The sequence below is a fragment of the Heloderma suspectum genome, chromosome 7 (genome assembly GCF_057233095.1).
Source record: "Heloderma suspectum isolate Gila_16-S chromosome 7, 16-S_ref, whole genome shotgun sequence".
NCBI classification, from domain to species: Eukaryota; Metazoa; Chordata; class Lepidosauria; order Squamata; family Helodermatidae; genus Heloderma; species Heloderma suspectum.
In genome coordinates this window covers 17,183,013-17,200,295 of record NC_139464.1, presented here as the reverse complement: position 1 = coordinate 17,200,295, position 17,283 = coordinate 17,183,013, and the positions used below count along the sequence as shown (strand labels likewise).

Here is a 17,283-nt window from a genome sequence, read left to right as displayed (position 1 = left end):
CCGCCTTTTCCCCTCCCCCTTCCCGCCGTGCGCAGCCAATCCCCAGCTCGCCGCGCTCCTTCCGGATTGGCCGCTCCTCCTCCTCCTCCGGCCACCTCAGCCCAACCGCGGGAGGCGTCTCCGAGCGCGGACAGACAGCCTCGCTCTCGAGGGAGCGGGAGGAATAAGCCGGGCGCTGATTGGCTCTGCGCGCGCTGTCCAATGGGGCCCCGGTTTGGTTAGTGGCGGCAGCGGCGGCGGCAGCAGGACGGCCAGCAGGCTCGCCAGCCGGAGCCGGGGAGCTGCGTGTTTCCGGAGGACGTGGCGGCTGCTGCTCCTGCTCCTCCTGAGGCGGCTTCGTTCTTCCTCCTCCGGCTCCCGCCTCAGAGAGTCCGAGTCGCGCGCTCGGCGCTGCCCTCGCCGTCATCATGATTTCCCTCACGGACACTCAGAGTGGGTGAATTCGGGGAGGGGGCGTGGGGAGGGGGAGGGGCACGGGGTTTCCCAGGGGCCCTGAGGGAGGGAGGGAGGGAGGGAGGCTGTTGGGCTTGGGGGGGCCGAGCCTTCAGCAAACGGGTCGCCTTCGACTCTTGCTATATATATATATATATATATATATGATATTAATATCATTTGATTACTATTTTATTGTAATTAATAGTCATAGTCTCAACAAAGCATGCTTTGGGTCTGCGGAATAGGCTCATGGAAAGCTGCCTTATACTGAATCAGACCATGGGTCCATCTAGCCCAGTACTGTCGACACTGACTGGTAGCAGCAGCTCTCCAGGTTTTCAGGCAGGAATTAATTAATTGATTAATAGTCATAGTCTCAATTAACAAAGCATGCCTTAGGTCTGCGGAATAGGCTCATGGAAAGCCCCCTTATTCTGAATCAGACCATGAGTCCATCTAGCCCAGTACTGTCGACACTGACTGGTAGCAGCAGCTCTCCAGGGTTTCAGGCAGGAATTGATTGATTGATTAATAGTCATAGTCTCAGTTAACAAAGCATGCTTTGCATCTGTGGAATAGGCTCATGGAAAGCTGCCTTATACTGAATCAGACCATGGGTCCATCTAGCCCAGTACTGTCGACACTGACTGGTAGCAGCAGCTCTCCAGTGTTTCAGGCAGAAATTTTTCCAGGCCTACCTGCAGATGCTGGAGATCGAACCTGGGACCTTCTGCATGCCAAGCATGGGTTCTGCCACAGAGCCGCAGCCCCTGCCTTGGTGGGAAGTCACTTTCTGAACTTTTAATAGTAATACATGATTATTATTATAATTAATCATAGTAACCATATTCACAATTTTATAAAGCCCATATTTTGGGTTTGTGAAATAGAGCAGTCTGCACAAAATTAGTAATTATTATTTTAATAATAGTAATAATAGCTACTTTTATATGGATTGCTCTGTTTCACAAGCCCAACATATGTTTGTTTTAATTGTGAATATGGTTGCTATTATTAATAATGTATTACTATTAAAAGTTCAGAAAGCGACTTCCCACTGTATTTCATGTTTCACAGTTCTGTTTTGGAATAACAGGCATATCACAATTGCCAAATTCGTAAAGTATTACAAGGGACATAAGGATAGAGCTAGCAGGAAAATTATCAATTTAAAATGAACAAAGGAAAACAAGGGAAAGAACAACAAAAGGAGTGAATGTAAAGCTCCTCCCTCTTTGTTTTTGTTAATGCAGCCTTGTGAATAAACCCACAGAAATGACTACCCTGCACATTTTTTTACTAGCCTGCTAAGGGTTGGCAGAGGGAAGAGTTCTATCCCTCCAATAGTCAGCTGCATTTCTTTGCTGGGTGCGGAATTGCCTATGGCTACCAGGCAAATGCTTAAATATGAGACTGTTGATGCATCATAATGCATAGTCCATACATAAAACAATTTTATCACCTGTATCATTTATATAGCATTTATACAGGTGTATATAGTGACTTGGAGATTTTAATAGTGTTTTTTTAAAAAAAATTAAGGACAGGTTTCTGCCCAGGAGGCAATTACATTGTCTAAAATACACAAGGGAGGGAACTGGGGGGGGGGGGCAGGGGGAGAGAAGGGTAGGGTGGGATGAGTGTGAGCAAATGCCACACTCATTTAGATCAGGGGTGGCCAACTTGTAGGCCGAAACATCTGGAGGTCCTCAACTCTCATCATCCCTCACCACTGACTATGCTGGCAAGAGCTGATGGGAGCTGTAGGCTAGGGATGGTGGAGAATTTCTCCACGAATCTCCGGGAGGCCGAATGCCAATGCATTCGGCCCCCCGAAATTGGTGGGGAAATTCTCCGCTGGCCCCTCGCCCCCCCGGGATGGGATTTACCTTGTGCGAATGTCCCTCTCGGCGGCGGGTTTCGGCGGGGGCGGCGGCTGGTCTTCTGACTGGCTGCCGCCGCCGCCATTGCAAAATAAAAAAGGAAAGTAAAAAAAACACACACACACCCGTGATAGGCTACGTAACGATTTACGTAGCCTATCACGGCTAGATTTCCAAAGTCAGCCGTGATAGGCTACGTAAATCATCACGTAGCCTATCACGGGTGACTCTGAAAAAAAAAAAGCGTGTATGCAAATGGCGGCACCCATGGGGTGCCGCCATTTGCGTTCCTTAGTTTGGCACATCTAGTCTACGTAAAGATTTACGTAGACTACGGCGAAAATAAGGGCAACGCAAATAGCGTTCCCTTATTTTCGCCATAGTCTACGTAAATCTTTACGTAGACTAGACGTGCCAAACTAAGGAATGCAAATGGCGGTGCCCCATGGGTGCCGCCATTTGCATACGCGCTTTTTTTTTTTTTCAAAGTCACCTGTGATAGGCTACGTGACGATTTACGTAGCCTATCACGGCTGACTTTGGAAATCTAGCCGTGATAGGCTACGTAAATCGTTACGTAGCCTATCACGGGTGTGTGTTTGTTTGTTTTTTTACTTTACTTTTTTTTTTCGCGGCCGGGTAGACGGGGCGCTGCTCCCCGGCCTGAATTTCGGTGGTGAGGGATGGGGCGCCTCCCCCCCAGCCTGAATTTTGGCCGGGCGAGGTAGGGCACCTCCCCCCCCTCGCCTGAACTTTGGGGGGAGAACCGAAGCGCCTCCCCCCCACCGCGAAGCAAGTTGCGGGATGAGGTAAGTCCCTTTCGTCCATCCCTACTGCAGGCCAAAACATATGGAAGTGCACTTTGACAGGTGAAATTGCTTGGGTATTGTATTGCAGTTTTCGAAAACTGAGTTGCAAGGGCTGGTTCTTGTGTGTGGAGTTACTTGTCCAGAGCACTGTGATCATCCTGCTCTTTTCAAGTGAGCCCTCAGGCACTAGTATCCTGACAGCAAGATTTGAGGTTGTTTTTAGATTTTTCCTGTGTCTTTAAACTTTTTGATTGTAAAGACTCATGGTGGGATACACGTGTTAATCAGAACATCACTATTCATCTTGGGGAGATGACCTTAGCTTTCTAGATAAAACTTTTGATTTGATTCATCTGTATTAGGGGAAAGGCTTGAATGACTTCATTATTTCCATAATCCTTTCTTATTAATTGCACTTAAGAACATTCCCTGAGACATTCCCAAATAGTATGATTAGGGTAAGTGTATTTGTCTCCAATTCCATGCACACCAACCTGGGAGTAAACCGTATTGAATTCAGTGGGATTTTTTTAATAGACCCACATAGGATTAGTGTTCTTGTTGATTAACAATTTCAAAGGAAGCTTTGAGCTTTCCTCTGCAGTGTATGATAATTTATATGCTCTCAATTGAATAAACCGGTATTGCATTAGTTATTTCGTTATTCCAAAATAAAAATTGCCCATTATTACTCATAGAAGTTGCACAAGAAAATACTTAGGAGGCTTACCCAATGAAAGTGGAAGTAAGAATTGGGCATGTGATACATTGACACAGTTGGAACATGACTATAGGACCAAGTTTGTAAATGTAAAACTCAAGCTAATATGAGCTATGTTATTCTCCTTAAAACAAAGATGTGATGCACAAATCCAGTATAGGGTAGTTTGTATGCTCATTTGTTGTACAAATGCCTGGGATAGTCTTGGAATGACAGAACTGGACTTGAAAAGGGATCGGAAGCACTTACATCTAGCCATGCTGTATAAACATGATAATTTTGCTTATATTGTGTTGGGTTTTTAGCTAAGGAGACCATAAGTATTGGGGGTGTGCAGGGAGAAAGATCCAGCCTTTTGAAAAACAGGGATCATACTAGTGTACAGAAACAGCATTGTTTGCCTTTAGTCTTCCCCCTTCAGTACATTCTGGACTTGAATGCTTTGATGTAGCCTTGGATTTCCAGGTTTGGGTAAATGTCCAAACCTGGCATCTCTTCAGTTTTTTTGTTTTTGTATCACCTGTAGCAAAGCTCTTTCTATGGGGAAGAAAGACTAGGTGCAGGTTGATCTGAACTCAATCGCCCCTTACTGCAAAAGCATTCCATGACTTCTCCCTCAGTTCTCAGAAGTTTCTTGTCTTTTTTCCATAGTCATTGCCCAAGTTAATCTAGTTTCTGCCTGGTTATCAAGGGGCAATTCCTTTTCAACAGTGTATTGTTGGAACCCAGCTAAGCAGAATAGCTAACTTAAGGGATTTTGTGTGAAAGTACCATGGATATAAACATTTTAAACACAGATAAATTGTGTTGAAATAATGGGACTCCCACATCGTGTATACCAGCCTTGCCCACAAAAGTTACTGTGTTGCATAAAATTTACTAGCCTGTTGGGGGTTGGCAGAGCAGGGGTATTGTGCCCAGCATCAAAATGGGCCTACCCTCCTTTAACAGCCCACTTGATTCCTATGCTGGTTGCAGAGAAAGGATGGGAAGCTCCACCCCTCCTCTGCCAGTCTGTTCAGTCTGCATGGAGTTCCATGCACTCACCTGCATGCAATTCCTGGTGACCTATGGCTTCCAGACTAGTGCTTAAATATAAGGCTGGTGTATACAGGATCAGAAGAAGAATTACCTTCCTTGCAAATGAAAGATAGCTTTTTCCAGATTCCCAGTTGGAAAAATCAGAATGCTCCTCATTGTGCAGGTCCACACCTTCAGTTAAGATAACTGTTCCAACAGCGAAGGCATGGTCTATCTCATTTTTGTTGCTATGCATAAAGCAGTCCATTAATAACCACTAGCCATTCTTGCCAGTTTCATTGTGCAGCTGTTTAGAAGAGATAGTGGCTTTAGTGGTTTTGAATCTGCACTGTAGAGTGTTTGGACTGAATGGCACTTGCAAAAATAATCTGAGAATGAAATCTCTTTTCTTTTAAACAGTTATTTAGCATTCTAGTGAAACTGATGCTTCTGCTTATTTAGGAAGGGCTATTTCCATTTTGCCATGAGCACATATATAAGTACACCATCGGAAAAAGGTTCCTTATATGTGTTTGCCTATGTCCAAAATGGTGTCACCTTTTTGTTTCCAGAAAAAACAAGCTTCTCCAACTAATGGACTCGGGTTAGCCACAGTTTTGTCCTTTCATCAGATTAGTCTGTGTGGAAGTCACACAAGTAGTTGGACTTCAGATAAATTATTATATCTCTAGGGGAGTAATCCTATGTCTACTAGATACTGTCTAGAGGGCCATAGGATTGTTCAGATTCTGGGAACCATGCTTCCTCCCCCCTTGTAGCCAGCACGGTTCCCTCTGTGCCGACTACATCTCTGTGCTCGGAAATGGAGTGTGGAGACAGGGAAAAGGTGGTGGGCCCTGGGGAGCAGACCATAGAAGCTGTTTTATGCAGCTTCCTGTCCGGTCTCTAGGCCACTTCCCTCCCCCTCCCCAAAACCATGCCTAGAGGAACAAAATTGCCCATCTAGGCAAAAATGCAGGACAGCTGGAACACAGAGGAGAGGATCCCCTCTGTGTTCCAGCCTTCCTGCATAGGATAGTCAGCAGCTTCTGATTTTGGAGGCTGGCAGCTATCCGGATAGGATTGTGCCCTAAATCATGGGTTGGGAACATTATGTGTTGAAAGACTGGCTATTCCTGGAGGTAAGAGTACTGAATGAGATGGACCCTTAGTCTGATCCAGCAAAGAAATTCTTCTATTATGCAGTAGGTGCCTGGAGGCCACTGTCATGTACAGAGAGCAACTTTAAATATATGTATATCAGTGAATATTGTGATTGCAACTTAATATATGAGGGCTTGCAGACTGGATTATTTCCATATGTGCTTGCTGAGGCTACAGTGTTACTAACACCCCTCCTTTTTTTCTATTTTGCATTGCAGAAATTGGAATGGGACTTACGGGTTTTGGAGTGTTTTTTCTTTTCTTTGGAATGATTCTATTTTTTGACAAAGCACTTTTGGCTATTGGAAATGTAAGTGATTTTGTGTGAGTAAGTAGATGGAGTATAAACTAAACAGGCTGTCCTCTGAATATACAGTGTTGTTGGATGGACAAACAGGCAAAGAATCTGAGAAAAAGTTAAATTTTAAATTGCACCTAGTCCAAAGCTTGCTGGAGAATGTTAGGTCACATTCACTATATTTACCTGAGAACACCTCTGATTGACAGCTGGGGCACCGATTGGACTTGCTAGATGCCCATGTACATCAAAATGTGGTATGAAAAATAATGAAGAATCAGCAACTCCACACACCCCTGTCACTTTGGATTCCCTTCCTGTGACCTCCTCTCACTTTTTCCCTCATCAAATCCCTGCACTGGCTTCCCCTACTACATGCAGTGCTAACCTCTTGTCCTTACATTAGAAGCTCTCCTCAGCCTTGCCCTCCAACATTTTCTGCTATACTTCCTAAATTTATCCCTGCCTATGACTTTTCCTTCTCCAGTTCTACCAATCTGAGCTTTCCAAAGGTCTCCTACTCTCTCAAACCATTGCACTCGTTCTCCCTTGTGGGCTCTTAAACTTGGAATTCCCTCTTTCTTCAGACCCCATCTCGAAACCTATCTCTTCCACAGAGTCTTTGGCTTTAACCCCATAGACTGCTATCCTATACTCATTTATTTGGGAGCAAGCCCCATTAACTCAGTGGGACTTACTTCAGGGTAGACATGCATAGAATTGTGCTGCTAGTCCTTATCCTCTACCAAAGTCTAAGTATACATGTTGAATTTGCTCACATTCAATTTTTCCCCCTCCCCAGCCAGATCTAAATGTAAGCTTCCTGGGCCAGAAATCTGCCTTTTGCTTGCTCTGGGAATCACCATGTACTGTACACTGATGGTGCAACATAAAAAAGATCTGGATGAGAAAAAAATACATAGTACTTGCAGCACCCATATCTCACATTATAGTGAAATGTAGATAATGTAGATTCAAACATCCTTACACATGAATGGATATTTAATGCTTTTACTGAGTGTTTTCTAAAATCTAGGAACTCCAGTACATTTGCTACTGTCAAAAACCGTTGAGAAGGAGGGGCAGTTACTGTCGGTATGCTTGCTTGGAGCATTTGCCAATTGTCAAAAAAAGTGTTAATTCCACCTCTGCCTGAGAACCCCAACGTCAGAGGCAGATATGAACAAATCCCAAAAAGGATTGGTGTACTGTAATGGTGCAGATCCATGGATGGTGTCCATTCCATCATGTAATAAGTAGGAAATATATTTGCATGTGGAATGTGAGCATTGTAACAATACAATGTTGCAGATAAATGTAATGGGACTGAACCATTGCTATAACTTTTTTACTGTTTAAAAAACTCACTTTGGCCTACAGTTGTCTGGAAACTTCGTTAGAACCCAGACATTAATAAGCAGTAATAATCTTTTGATTTCAGTTTAAGAAATGTAAGCATGTGCTCTAACTGTCCCACTAAAATCATTGGGATTTAAAAGTGCTTAACCTTAGTCGGATCATGCCCTGTATGTACAGACAAATCTGTCTAAACTCCTTTCTGTTGTTCAGGAGATGAGATAGATCACGTCTAAGTGTTAATATATATAGTAATGTGGGAGATGACATGGGCAGTAATTTTGATTTCACAAAAATGGAACCAATATGCCAGTAGATTCCTCTTCCAAGTTAGATATTCATTACTTTATTACTGCACTTGTAGTACTCATAAACTTGGTTTATTTACCCATTTAAACATGGTTAATTACACATCTTCAGGTCATTAAAGCTTACAATGTTTTGGACTGGGATGAAAGCCTTGATGAAGTCCAGATGCATCAATTTTGTTATTTGGTCTATTAAATCACTTACTTTTTCATGAAGGAAACTGACTGCCCAGCACAAACTGTTCTTAAAAGATCATACTGATACCACTCCAGTTTTTTTCTATTTGCTTATGAATTAATTGATTTGCTCCAGCAGAGTCTGTTTTTGTATTGTGCCAATATTGTACCAAAATCATGAAAGGTATTTTTGACATATTCATGCTTCTTCCAATAGCAAGTTAGTGTCATAGATGCAACAGGAAAATGGACTTTGGTTTTGGACACTGGTTTATCTTCTATAAATACTTAATATTTCTGGACCTGTACTCAAATACGTCTTTCTTCATTGAGGGGTTATTTTTTTGGGCTCTTTCAGGTTTTATTTGTGGCTGGCCTGGCTTTTGTGATTGGTTTAGAAAGGACATTCAGATTCTTCTTCCAGAAACACAAAATGAAAGCCACAGGCTTCTTTCTGGGTGGTGTACTTATCGTTCTTATTGGTTGGCCCCTGATAGGAATGGTCCTTGAAATTTATGGCTTCTTCCTCTTATTCAGGTAAGGCTTTTTCACTGGTCTTTGCTTTTGTTTTGTGGAGTAATATTTGTTTCTAATGTGAGGTGCTTTTGATTGACAGCCACTGAAAATTACAGTCTTGTGCATGGAGGGTGTTCGAGCATAGACTGGTTGCCTCAGATGTTTCTCCCCTTATATTGAGAGTAGCAGTTGGAATCCCATCTATTTAGAAAGAAGTATATTTATACATTGGAGCTGATGATAATTATAAAGTTTTATGTGACCTTTAACCTAATTTCATGCAGGTGTCAGGAGCCCAGAGAGAGACACGTAGGGCAGAAATCAAATTTCTGGCAAGAGCAATCCATCTCCCTGACAGCCTGCTGGGGGAAGGGGGGAAGAGAGAATGAGGTAGCAGAAAAAGAGAGAGGCCCACTACCTGTATGCAGCCCCCAACAGATAACGCCTGAGAGAATGCAACCCTCCATGGCAAGAGGGTTGCCCACAGCAATCATTGAACTGAAGTCTACTTTATCTCTAGGTTGCCAAGTAGCCAGATATTTTGAAAGCCATTAATCTTAGGACCTGTGCTCATTTCACATGCCAGGAAGGTGATGCTCAAAATCCTACAAGCTAGGCTTCAGCAGTATGTGAACTGAGAACTACCAGAAGTACAAGCTGGGTTTCGAAGAAGCAGAGGAACTAGAGATCAAATCGCCAACGTTCGCTGCATCATGGAGAAAGCAAGAGAATTCCAGAAAAACGTCTCTTTCTTCTTCATTGACTACACTAAAGTCTTTGATTGTGTGGATCACAACAAACTGTGGCAAATTCTTAAAGAGATGGGAGTACCAGACCACCTTACCTGTCTCCTGAGAAACCTGTATGAGGGTCAAGAAGCAACAGTAAGAACCAGACATGGAACAATCGATTGGTTCAAAATTGGGAAAGGAGTATGACAAGGCTGTATGTTGTCGCCCTGCTTATTTAACTTATATGCAGAGTACATAATGAGAAACGCCAGGTTGGATGAATCACAGCACGGAATTAAGATTGCCAGGAGAATTATCAACAACCTCAGATACGCAGACGATACCACCCTAATGGCAGAAAGCGAAGAGGATCTCAAGAGCCTCTTGTTGAGGGTGAAAGTGGAGAGTGCAAAAGCTGGTTTGAAACTCAACATTAAATAAAAGGAAGATCATGGCATCTGGCCCCATCACTTCCTGGCATATGGAAGGGGAAGAAATGGAAGCAGTGACAGATTTTATTTTCTTGGGCTCCAAGATCACCGCAGACAGTGACTGTAGCCATGAAATTAAAAGACACTTGCTCCTTGGGAGGAAAGCTATGGCAAACCTAGACAGCATAGTAAGAAGCAGAGACATCACCTCACCGACAAAGGTCCGCATAATCAAAGCTATGGTTTTCCCAGTAGTAACGTATGGCTGTGAGAGCTGGACTATAAGGAAGGCTGAGTGCTGAAGAATTGATGCTTTCGAACTGTGGTGCTGGAGAAGACCCTTACGAGTCCCCTGGACTGCAAGGAGGTTAAATCAGTCCATCCTGAAGGAACTCAACCCTGAGTGCTCATTGGAAGGACAGATACTGAAACTGAAGCTCAAATATTTTGGCCACCTAATGCGAAGAGAAAACTCTCTGGAAAAGACCCTGATGCTGGGAAAGATTGAAGGCAAAAGGAGAAGGGGACGGCAGAGGATGAGATGGCTAGATAGCATCACTGATGCAATGAATATGAACTTGAGCACACTCCAGGAGAGAGCGGAGGACAGGAAGGCCTGGCGTGCTATGGTCCATGGGGTCACGAAGAGTCAGACACGACTTAACGACTGAACAACAACAACAATCTTAGGACCAGTTCAAATGTAATATTCCTTGTCTTTTAACCATGGTTGGTATCAGGAGTGAGCTGCGTGTTTCTGTGCTCCTTCTCCTCTCCAAAATTCCCTTGCCAATCTTAGCTGTGTTCAAGTGTCATGGTAACACCAATGTTAACTGCAGTTAACCAGAGTTATCTCTCAAGCAGGATCTGAAATTGATTAGTAAACCCTGTCCAAGCAGAACCTTGGTTAATGTCAAGTACTGTCAAGGTCAGTACATATGTAACACATAACTATGGTTAAGGCCAGCAACCAGAGATTCCCACCTCAGGGCAGAAACATGTGGATCGATCTTGTTTCATTTACATTATAACTCCACCAGCCCTTAAAGTGGATTGTTACAACTTTTTCTCCCCCAACCAGTGGTCTGTGTATGTGTTCACATTTCTTGTAGAATTTATCCTGTGAAGCAATCCCTATGAAGCACTGTATTTTATATTCCCAAGAGGATTATGAATCAGCAAGTCTCTGCTTTGAGGCCTGGTGTTTGCATGGGCCCCAACCAAGCCTTGGGTCCCTAATGAGACCTAAGCTGGAATACATGCATCTTCCATTGCTAGATGATTCAGCACCTGATTCCTCTGTTGAAAGACATGGGCTTAATTTAGACATTATGCTGGGGCATGGTTTGCGCTAACCATAATTACAAAGATTTGATCTTGCAAATGTACAGACAAACCATGGTTTCTGAACTGCCTATCTGCTCTTATTTTTTTAATCTACTCAGCACTTGGTCACTAGGTATAATGGACCTAACTGTGCTTTGTCACTTGAGACATCACACACACCAAACCATAGTTAAGCTTCCTTAACCATTGATCTGGTTCGCATGTCACAGCCATTTATTCTTAGGTTAATTTTGAATTGTTTAACCCATGAACAACCCAAAGTGTCCAGGTTCAACATATGAATGGGGAGTTCGTAGATTGTTTCTGAAAACCAGAAGCAGTTCATGCATAGCATCACAAATCATGGGTTAATGAAACCACAATTTGCAGCTGAATTCCACAGAGATGTGTGAACAGCCCCATTGTTTAGCATGATGTCTAAATCATCTATTGTGTTTAAAGTTATCTGAATGTTAACAGTGGTCGTGTTTGATCTGTGATGGCTCGTTCACACAAGCAAGTTAATACTTGATGCTGCAGTCATCAAGTAGTGAACATGCATGTGTGGACCAGCCCCTATTCATGAGCATCCCAAGAGAAGGTGACTGGAATAAAAGCATGAATCCCTCCATTAATCCTTCTTGGTAAGAATGAATAAGCATCTTTAGAGATGAGACAGCCTCTGTTTATCTTGAGGTAAAAGGAATTTCAGTCTTAGGAATCTTATTGGTTCATAAATTTACTCTTTGTTAGACTTTTTACTTCCCTTGTTCTTTAGGTGATTTTAGATTGAATTGTGTCACTAACTGTATAGCAGTGGCTTTGTTAGAGGTACTGCTCAAATAGTCTGAATTCACAGTCTGAATTGAAAGAGATGCTTTTGTAACCACACAAGAGTTTAAAATGCCACAAAATCCCTAAAGCTTCTTGGGATCACAAATTCATACAGTTTGGCTCTGAGAGAGCGAAATCTTCAACAATGACTCATCTCATCATTTTATTGCTCAAACAGGAGCATGGTTAACCATAAAAATGTCCATGGGGTGCTTTTGTTAGTTTGTTGCAGCTAAGAACCTCCCAAGGAATCCTGTAGCACCTTAATAGTTTACAAATGTACAAGTGCTAGGATAGATTTCAGTTCGTAATTCTGAGCTCCAGAACATATGACAAGGTGAAAAGAAACATGCCCACAGCCCCTGTGTTAATTAGTGGGAGCGAGTCATCATTTGGATTTTCTGCTTCAAGCACCAATGTAACTTGAGCCAGCCCTACTAGCTACTGATACTAAGGCTCCATTCATACCTTTTTCCCTTGGCTTTTGTGATATGTTTAAAGATGAGACAGCTTCGGTTTATCTTGAGGTAAAAGGAATTTCAGTCTTACTAGCAAGGCATCATATATCTTTAGATGGTAGAAACTGAAAAACATTTCATAATTTATGGCATTCAGATTTTGTTGGTAATTAAGTTTTGCATTTTTAATTATATTACATGTTTTAACAATTCATTTTTGCAAACAACAGTGAGTTCTCTCCTTAGTGTGGCATCTACCTCAGATTTCCTATACAGAAAGTGTTTTTCCATGTAGAAGAAAGAACATGAAGATTTCACATGGATCCCCTCTGTATGCCATCAGAGAAGACACAGCCAGTCATGGCTTCTTAGTTGTACATGGTGCAAGATTAGATGTGTGCAATCTGCATATGTGCTTTCATGCTTTTCCTTGCAAGAAGCAGTTTCCACATAGGAAATGTGTAACATTTGAATTAGCCTGATATGTGTAAGGATTCAGAACGATTCTTTGCTCATTCTAATAGTTCAGTTGGGGGGGGGACGGGGGGTGAGAAGCATATGCCATATGAAGTTGTAAGTTTGTTGGTACAAAAGATGAGTAATTTTAGTGGCAGTGCTGCCATATCTTAGTCATTTATAGAGATGGCCAATTCAGCAAACTCTTCTAACCTGTGGCATTTTCTTCCTTTAAAGGGGCTTTTTCCCCGTGGTGGTTGGTTTTATTAGAAGAGTGCCCGTTCTTGGATATCTCTTGAATTTACCTGGTATAAGCTCAGTAAGTATTAAACTATTTCACAAACTCTGAAGGCTTGATCTTTTATGCTTCTGTTTCTTGGATTATAGGACTTAGGGATAGGGATGTGAAAACAGCTTGGATCCTCCAGATGCCCGCAGAAGCACAGCCTCAACTCCCCCCCTCCCCCGGACCAATGCTTAGGCTGCCCACAAGCTTGGTGATTTGCCCAGACTCACCGCAAACCCATCTGGTGAGTGCCCGCCATTTTCCCACCTTTATTGCGTGTGCAAAAAAGAAGTTAAAAATGCGCATTAGGGGCATTATGCCTCTAATATTGTGCACATTAAAATTTTCTGGCCCCAAACTGCGCATATTTAAATATGCACATTTTTTAAACTTCCTTTTTGCGCACACAACAAAGTAGCAAAATGGCGGGCGCTCACCAGACAGGATTGCGGTGAGTCCTGGAGGATGCGAGCAGGGTGTGGGGGTGAGCGAGGACAGCGTCTTGGCAGGTGCAGTCCAGGAGTCGTGGGGGTGGGGGGACTCCTGGACCCAGTCAGGTGCCCGTGGCATCCCTACTTGGGGATAACTGCCTTTAAATTCCTAAGTGTTTAGTCCTGTTTGCAGTTCCACCTTAACTGTAGGAAGAGAAATACAGTACAAATAAAGTCATGTTTTCTGTTAAAGAAAACCTTTAATTTTATGAGTGTGCAGTTCAGAAATATTCTAATTTCAGCCCTAAAGAGCAAGATCAAAAGTTACATAACCATTAAAAGAATCTGGACCAACAGAAGATGTATTGCCTTCCTTGTACAAAGACTTGCATTCACAATACGGATTACCAAATACCTGTATTTGCAGTTATGTACTGTGGTGTACATTGCTAATTACCTAAAAATATGAGTGGGATTCTAAATTATGCTAGTTCAACATAGGCAAACAGAAGGAAGTGTTAGCTATATCCTCATGTGACATTATGATTCCCAAACTTTTTAAGAGGAAGACCCACTAACAGAATTTTGTCTTTGCTTGGGGTCTACCGTTTGAGTTTCATCCCATGTAACAGACAGAAGTAGGTTTCCCTTTCCTTCAGTATATGCTATCAGCAGCCTTCTGTAACTCATTGTTTGAGAATTAGTTTGTCATAGGGTGCATTAGGGGCACAATAATGTATTATGGTGTCTTCTACTGTGTTCTTTCATAAAGAGTTCGTTGGCTGAACTTAAATTTGAACAATTTTGTGAAGTTGTCCAAGTATCTTTTTGGTGCTTCACAGCTGCTCCAGAAGATGGAGCTTCAGTTTTGGTATAGCAATTGATTGTCTCCTTTGTTTCTAACGTGAAAATGTTGGTGTCCATAGGCTATCATACCATGCGTAAAGCATCTATAGTATGTATTCAGGTCACTTCTGTCAATACAAGATATTTGCTATTTGCTAAGCTGCTTTATGTTTAAAAATGTTAATTGCCATAAATTTGACTGAATAATTTATGTCAGTAGCTCTCAGACTGTGTCCTGAGGGATCCTAGGGTTCCTTAAAACTTTATCAAGGAGTCCTCAATGAAAAGATCAGTAATAGCAGCAAAGACTTTCTTTAAGACAACTTGCCCACCACTACTGGTGTTCCCTTAAGGTGTGCATCCCCAAAGGAGTGTTGAGTGTGTTCTGGGGTGCACTGTCCACCCAGGTGATGGAGAACTCCTAGGGTGCACTCTAGAACGATCTCTAGAATTCTCTACAATGTGCAGGAAACCTGTGGAAGATGTGCAGGGGTTCTTTTGTAGACAGGCCAGTGCAAAGAGGGATCTGTGATGGTAGGATGTTTGAAAATCACTGGCTCTAGGCAGCTGGAGAGGATAACAGCATTTCAACAATGTGTTTGTGTTCAGAGCCAGTCGTTTTAATATCATTAATTGACTTTGGAAAGCTAGTTTTGCAGGTACACCAAGACATTAAACTAAGTAAATGCCATAGTCCTTTGGTTCAGTGTTAATGGAATTAAAGAGGGAGTTCAGGCCCACCTTCTGACCAGCTGTCTAGGACCATCCTGCTCACCTACTGCTCCTGCCAGCCACTCAGTCCCAGTTTAGCCATGAACTTTCCTTATGATATAGAACAGAGGTGGGCAGCCTTTTTGCCCGCCCCCCCCCCCCGAGCCACATGCAGTAGGTAGGCCTACTGATGGGTAGTCAGAGGCCTCTGGTGGGTAGTCAGAGGCCTCATGCCAGGGGGTGTGGCAGGCAAAAGCTGGGCCAGCATCCCCCCCTCCCTCACACTCATTCACTTTCACACAAACTCCCCCCCCCCCCATATATGCCTATGCATATATACGCATACGCACTTCCACACATGAAGGGTGCTCTTGGGGAGAGGAAAGATTTGCTCTTCTCCGCCCCCCCTCCCCGGTGTGGTGACCTCCGTAGCTAAATCAAAATCTTGCCAGCACACCAAACAGCTATTCTGTGGGCTGCCAGGGGCATGATTTACAGGGAGGGGGGATTCAGTTGCAGCAGGGGGGATTTATCAGGAGGGTGGCTTGGGCCCCCAGTGGGTTGCACTGAAGGCCTCCCAGGGCTGTGGATTGCCCATATGTGATATAGAGCATACACTTTTTTTTAATGGCCCATGCATGTAAACAAACATGGTGTCCTCCTTGTGGGTGCTGCCGTATTTGTTTGTGCTTGTGGCAGCTGTTTTTGCATTATGCATGCTTGAACACATGTGGTATCATAAACGTAGCAGCTGGAGCTGGGACATGGGCAGCTCAGTTGCTTTATAAATTGATAGCACTAAATGCTAGATGTATGGGATTGCACCGTGATCTCTGAATGTCATGGCCACAATGCCATTAGGGTTCCATCCTAGCCACAGGATGCCTCTTCTCTGCCTCATAGTGTTCCATGCTACAGCTTTTTGCTTCTAGTTTGTGCTGGCACAGTACTCACTGTACCCTACCCTAAACACTTATTTGCCAATTCAGCGATTTGTAAGGTTGATCCAAAAGTCTAGTTAATGTAGATGGATTTTCTTCTCATGTTAAATCTATTTTAAGCATTGCTGTCTAAGTCCCTTTATAATATGGCTTGACATCTTGCTTATCATTGATCTGTACCAATATCTTTTATAAATTGGTCTTTATGGAGTTAAATCCTATTTGAAAAGTTAATTGTTGATGTTTTCTTCAAAGCCTGCGTAGGCTCAGGAGACAATCCCAGTAATGGTTAGTTGAAAATATCATCTTCAGTCTATTAATGCATGAATGGCTGATATGTATATATATTTTAAAATATTCTTTTTCCTTTTGGTCATTGTGTTTATACTTGTATTATTATTATTTGTGTATTTTTTTTCATTCTGTTGCATCTTCATGTTGCTCTGTGTCAACATAAAAACATGCCATGTCTAAGCACAGTTGCAACACAAATCGCATTCCTTTTGTATAAGCCACGTAAGACCTTGGTGAGTACTATTTGAGTATGATCATACTTAGCCACCTACTTAAAACACAGCAGTGCATACATACTGTTGAAGCAGCATGTAAATGTGTTCGGATCTTAAAATTACCATCTCTTCTCTTCCCCTTCTCTCACTTTTTCTGACAGCTTGTAGATAAAGCCGGAGAAAGCAACAACATGGTATAATGACAAGTGTGCCGACGGTTGGTTCTAAACTTATATTATTTATAAGGTCCTCTTGAAGAAAAAGATCAGCACAAAGATTCTGTTGTATTACAAAGGCAAAGTTTGTAATGGTCTTGATGTAAGTTTTTAATTTACACCATAGTCTACAAAATACATCTTTAGCAAAGAAAAATGGAGCAAGTGTGCACCCAAGAAATGCAGCACCAAGAATTCTGTGAACTAAATTGAAGAAAAGGTCATGAGAAAATCCATGGTATTATACTATTCAAGACTTAAAGCTTTTGGAGTATGAGCTAAATGCAGCAACCCCCCGCCCCGCCCCCCGGAACTAACAGTGCCTGTAATTTTTACCTCCTTCATTTGAAGGCATAGCAGAGCAAAGCTGGGTCAATTTGTAAGGCATGACCCTCTCTCTTCTCACCCGCCAAACTTTCTA

The 17,283-nt window shown here is 42.7% G+C and overlaps 1 protein-coding gene across 1 annotated transcript; it reads left to right on the top strand.

Annotated features, from left to right (window-relative positions):
• Nucleotides 1-211: 211 nt before the first annotated feature.
• On the top strand, nt 212-17,181 carry GOLT1B (golgi transport 1B). Its single transcript, XM_084809175.1, has 5 exons — nt 212-432; nt 6,251-6,342; nt 8,530-8,708; nt 13,161-13,242; nt 16,809-17,181. Exons 1-5 carry the CDS (start codon nt 408-410, stop codon nt 16,845-16,847), a joined length of 417 nt encoding a protein of 138 aa, XP_084665301.1. The 5' UTR covers nt 212-407; the 3' UTR covers nt 16,848-17,181.
• The last annotated feature ends 102 nt before the right edge of the window (nt 17,182-17,283 follow it).

Bases quoted from the DNA above. Each gene is read 5' to 3' on its own strand.
- GOLT1B (XM_084809175.1), top strand. From the start codon at position 408: ATGATTTCCCTCACGGACACTCAGA. The intron at 6,343-8,529 runs GTAAGTGATTTT...GGGCTCTTTCAG, and splicing joins CACTTTTGGCTATTGGAAAT to GTTTTATTTGTGGCTGGCCT. The intron at 8,709-13,160 runs GTAAGGCTTTTT...CTTCCTTTAAAG, and splicing joins GGCTTCTTCCTCTTATTCAG to GGGCTTTTTCCCCGTGGTGG.